The sequence below is a fragment of the Centruroides sculpturatus genome, unplaced genomic scaffold, assembly GCF_000671375.1.
Source record: "Centruroides sculpturatus isolate CEXI.00-Female unplaced genomic scaffold, Cexi_2.0 scaffold197, whole genome shotgun sequence".
Classification (NCBI taxonomy): Eukaryota; Metazoa; Arthropoda; class Arachnida; order Scorpiones; family Buthidae; genus Centruroides; species Centruroides sculpturatus.
The window spans coordinates 317117-322805 of NW_019384591.1; the positions used below are offsets into that span (position 1 = coordinate 317117).

A 5689-nucleotide genomic window follows, 5' to 3' on the forward strand; every position below is an offset into this window, starting at 1 on the left:
TACGGTTAACTTAAACTCTGGACAAGTCCATTTTCGAATTGCCCTCCTTAGCAATCCAATTGCCCCCTGTGGGGCGTGGGCCCCACGTTGGGAAACACTGGTTTGTGGCTAGTGTGACACGGGATAGCGTAGATTACGTTTGTGTTTTTGGAGAGTGTTGAGTTAAATTAAAATAAAAACAATGTCGACAAAAAAGTTTAGTAGTGTAATATGGAAATATTTTACGATAGTAAATGACGAATGTGCTATTGCTACCTATCTTTAAAATTTCATATAAGTAATGAAATTCATTAAGATAAAAGATCCGTTAAAGATCCGCTAAAAAGTAACAGATACGGATACGGATATCCGGCACATCACTAGTATATATCTATCATTTATAAAGTGATGAAGGTTGAGTTTAGTTGGAAGTCGGAAAAGGGGAAGGGTTACGGAAGCTTGGACAAACTGGGACAAGAGGGGGAATAAAAGTTTCAAGAAAAATGCGACAGCCTCTTAGAGAACATTGTGGACATTTATGGACAGCCTCTTAGAGAGCATGTGGACATTCATTATGACGGGTTTTTTTTTTAATTCGATAGCACTTGTTGTCTAAGTAGTAAAATGGTTTTCTTATATTTAAAATTGCATTCTGTGCCCCAAAGGAAAGTGTAAATCGAAACTTTATATTATATGCCTACATTTACTAGATTGAAAAATGTGAATAAATTCATTTATTTTTCCTCGCTGTCTGAGTATTTTTAATGCTAATCTGTCCATATCTAGCCTTGCCTTCAATTATTATGGTAACCCTACTAAGAAATATGTTGAGTCATTTTCGTGTCTTGTCTTGTCGATACGAAAATGACTCAACATGCGCCTCGTAGTGAAGTAAATTGGTGGTGCTATTTGACGAGATTAATAATTATATATTTTCTTGTACACGTTGAAGAAGGTAGTTAGGCTCTGGAGGTATATATCAACTGGAGAAAGGTTTAGGAAGTCACTGATTTTAAAAAGTTTGTTTCTTGAGAGATTGTTGTTAGATAATATTTTTCCTCTTATTGTATTGAATTTTTTGCATTCGTAAAGTCGATGTTTTGTAGTGTCCAGTTTGTTAGGGCAGTATTTGCAGCGGTCCGAGTTACAAAGTTTGCGTATATGAAGGAACTGGTTGGTAAAAAGTGAGTACTGACACGGTTTATCAGGATGTTGGTGTAGTGGTCGGTAGTGGCCGGTATGGTGATACAGTAACCATGGTATTCTAAATATTGCAGTTTGTGTTTCGAGTAGTTCTGTCATTCTAGTCTTTGTTCATGCTCCGTTTGTTGTCTTTATTTATGAAAGAGATAAAATCTTCAAGAGTGATGAAATGGGTTATGGTGTTGGCTTTTAGCCAGCTTGTCTGCTTACTCGTTAATTGGTATGCCTTTGTGGGCTGGAATCCAGATAAAACGGGTGTGTAACTTGGTCGCTTTTCTCAGATTAATTAAGGAGGTAGATATGTTGAATAATTGAAGTTGTCATGGTGGGATTTTCGTTTGCATGTCTTTTGTACGTCAACACCGCCTATCGGTGACTTTTTGGAACTAATTTTTTTTCGTCAACAAAAATCCCACATACTTAAAATATAGTGGAACTATAGTGGAGTTATTCCGGTTAATTTGAAGTAATTTTCTTTCTCCGATCGTCTAGCATGTTAAATCAAAGATTAACTCGAATTCGTCAAACTGTTTAATTCGAATGGGGGGTTTGACACAAAGTTTTCTTAAAATCTCCGGAATTTTAATTTAAATAAAATTATTCGATAGATGAACTTTAATTAACTATCAAACTTTCTATAACGAGAACCACAAATGATAAAACTAAAGATCGTGTTATGTGACCGCGGGTGTGGTCTCCAAACATTTGTGACCTAAATATTCTAATCACCATTCGAACCTACTTTTTTCCGAACATTTCGTTTGTTTTATTTGATTTCTGATGGATTTCCTTGATTAGTTTACGTAATAAATGACTTTTTGGTTAATCGATTTTTTAAAATTAATTTTAGTCCGATTCCATGTAAAAATTTTAACCTTTACGATTGTTATATTTTTAAAATTTCAGCACACAGTGGTATGTTATATACCACTGTGTGGTAAGCTTATATAAGCATATAAGCTTATCGTATTATTTAAATGAGAAAATTTATTAGTTTAACACATTCTAAAGAGAATGAACAAAGATTTTAGACTGTCATAAAAGTCCTAAAACTGCAGTTGGTCTAAGTAAATGTTGTAGTTCTGTAACAGTCCCCAGGGTCTTAAACGTAAACAATAGAGTAAATTTTACTCTATTGTTTTCACGTAAACAATAGAGTAAATTTTACTCTATTGTTTACGTGAAAACTACCAATTTGTTACAAAGGACCCGTTTAGTTTGGTTAAAGACCTGCAGGATCTGTCGTTAATGGACAATGAGATTGGGACAGTTATGGATTTCGAAAGTATGTTTCCATCAATAAATCTTACCTCGTGTTTTCAGGAATTAGTGAACCTGTTATGTGAGTTACAACCAAAAGCATACGAACACAAGAAAGATTTAGAGATAATGGTTGATCTGATATGCTTTCAGTCGTTTTTCATTTTCCAAGGTAAAGTTTATAAGCAGTTAAGGGGAGTCCCGATGGGCAGCCCGATGTCTGGCCTACTCTGTGAGTTGGTGCTGAGAAAATTAGAAAGCATGACGCTTATCAACTATAATGAGTACATAATCATGTACAAAAGATATGTAGATGATGTTCTAATTATTTGGAAGAATGACGCAATGATAAAACGATTCTTATGCCAAGTGAACTCTAACCAACATGGCTTAAAACTTAACCTGGAGCAAATTAGTAACAAGGAGCTGCACTTCCTGGACGTCAGCATTGAATTTAAGAATGGAGCTTTATGTACGAAGATCTACATTAAGCCCACGCATGATCCTATGTATATTCCGGCAAATTCTAATGACCCAACGGTTTATAAGCTGTCCGCATTTAGAGCGCTAATCAGAAGAGCGTTTCTCTATTGCTCAAATGTAATAGACACCATGAATGAATTGTGTAGGATCAAAAAAGTTGCAAAGGAGTTAGGGTTTGGAGTAAGATCTATAGAACGTTTAATAGAAGCGTACGTAAAACCTAAGAGCAGCTCTAAGAAGAAACCGGAAGCTGGGGGTAACTTCGCAAGGTTTACCTATAATAAATGTCTCTTCCCGATTATGAAGCAAATAGCGAGGCACAAAAACGCCAGTATAATATATAAAAGGGCCCCCACAGTGTATAGGTTGATTAGAAATGACAAAGAAAGAATTGATGATAACGAACAGGCAGGAGTTTATGCAATTCCCTACAAAAATGACCAGTTGGGAATCGATAAGGACTATGTTGGGGTCACTAATAGAAACCTTAGGGTGAGAATTAAGGAGCACCGATACGATGTCGCAAAAAACAAGTGTACAACAGCATTATCCAAAATGGCGCAAGCGGATGGTTCGATTGTTAAATGGGAGGATGCCAAAATTCTTACAAAAGTACGCTCGCCAACGTTGTCATCCATAANATGTATGTAAGTTTGTTTGCAGCAGGTAATCTCCGAAACTACTCATCCGATTTCAAAAATTCTTTCACCAATATTTAGAATGGAACCTCAGGGTGGACATAGGCTGTATATTATTCCGTTAAACATTCATATAAATTAAAATATATAATCTAAGTTAAGGCTTTTATGTCCAACAGATGGCGCTACGAGTACGACGCCCTAAGTTTACTTTTCCGTGAAAATGAACTAAAGCAGATCATCTTCTATCTATATAAATAAAAATGTAATGTTCGTTTGTTCCTACCGATTCCTTTGAAAGTTTGACACAACGCCGCATTCGAATACGCACGTGTTTTTCTATAATATACATGTCAAAATTCAACCCCACTGAAGGGAGATGGTTAGGATTAAGGCTTACGGTAAAGAACTCTGCTTCTATTTATACTATTTTAAATGCGGGTTTTTGCGTTTTAATAGGGTACGTCAACATGATGTACACTAACAAGAAATTTTTCGATATTCCCCCGCGGGGGAGAGAGACAGGATTAAGGCTTACCGTGAAGAACTTGCCTTCTATTATACTATTTTAGATGCGGATCATCGCGTTTTTGATTGCATTTTAATAGGGTACGTCAGGAGAATGTACATTAAAAAATTTTTCGAATTCCTCCCCACGGGGGAAGTGTTATAAATTTATAGTAGATACATTTTGAGCCACAACAACGCATGGAGAGGTCTGCTAGTCTATAAATACAACTAGGACTTGGCTATTATCAAATAATTTTATTAAGTTAAGAACGTGACTAGTTAATAAGTGAACAACACAACGTAGGTGATCTTCGTCCCTCCTGGAGATTTCTACGCCTTCAACTAACCCATTACCTTTTTTGATTGATCACTTTGTATTGAAGGTGGGCTGATCAACACGAGTCACTTAAATCTTAACTTTTTGTCTCGTATTTTTGGAATTTTCTTTGCTGCTTTCTAGGAAGAACCATCACAAGTTTACTTCCTATTTTGTCACTAATAATAGTAGGCCTAAATTGTCAATTTTTTACAAATAAATTTAAAAATTTGGAAGTAGTGTTCAATTCAATACATTCTAGAGCTAATTTGCGTTTTTACTTATTTAAGAAAATAAGTAAATTGTTAAGTATATCTTTTTAGTAAAGTTCAACAAAAAGAACTTATTCTTCTATTTATTATGCCTTTTTGTCCTTTTTTTTTATCTATTTATAATTTATTTTGTATGCTAGTACTTTCTATATATTAACAGGACTTACTATACCGGGATAATAATAATCCCAGTATAATAAGTCCTGTTAATATATAGAAAGTACTAGTATACAAAATAAATTATAAATAGATAAAACTTATTCTTCTGTTTATGTATACTAAAAAAATTGTAAGGACAATAAAATAAAAATATCAAATTGGAAACATCGAATAATTGTCATTTTTATTTAAAAATAAACAATGTAAATATTAAAATGTACAGTACACTCAATTCTAATATACTCATAATTCAAGTAAAAAAATAGTACTAAAACAGATTAACAATTATTATTACAATAAATAATTCTAAAATGTTTCGAACAACTAAAATATTTCTAACATATTCGAAACTTGCCAATTTTTAATTATTCTAACATTAATAGTAAATGCTGTTGTACAATTTTTAAGTTATATAGCAATTTGAAAGTACAGAATAAACAACACCGTCAGTGTACAAATAAAATATAATGCTACATAAATTTATTTATTTCAATGCTTGTTGACTGGATAAAACATCTCTATTTTGGAACCATATTGTAGCTTGTTATGGAAATCGTTGACAGTCCTTGGTTCTGCACTTCAAAACATTGGACTTATAAACGTCCTAATTTGGAATATTAAAGTAAAAAAACATATATAGTAGAGCGTCGATTTTCCGAAAGTCAATCATCCGAAAGAATTCCAGTCAGCAAATTTAAATTTTCGCCAGTGCTGTGGCACTTCAATCTTTGGCTATGTCTTGGGCTACTCAAATATTTTACGTTTTTGATACTAAATTAACATCTGAAGTATAATTTTTTATTGTTTTTATATTTTTCAATATATTTATTTTGTTTGTACAAAATAAAAAAATAATTTTTAACGATACA

The 5689-nt window shown here is 33.5% G+C and overlaps 1 protein-coding gene across 1 annotated transcript; it reads left to right on the plus strand.

The window, feature by feature from the left end:
* The first annotated feature begins 2454 nt into the window (after positions 1-2454).
* On the plus strand, positions 2455-3576 carry LOC111624765. Its single transcript, XM_023367703.1, has one exon. It carries the CDS (start codon positions 2455-2457, stop codon positions 3574-3576), a length of 1122 nt encoding a protein of 373 aa, XP_023223471.1.
* The last annotated feature ends 2113 nt before the right edge of the window (positions 3577-5689 follow it).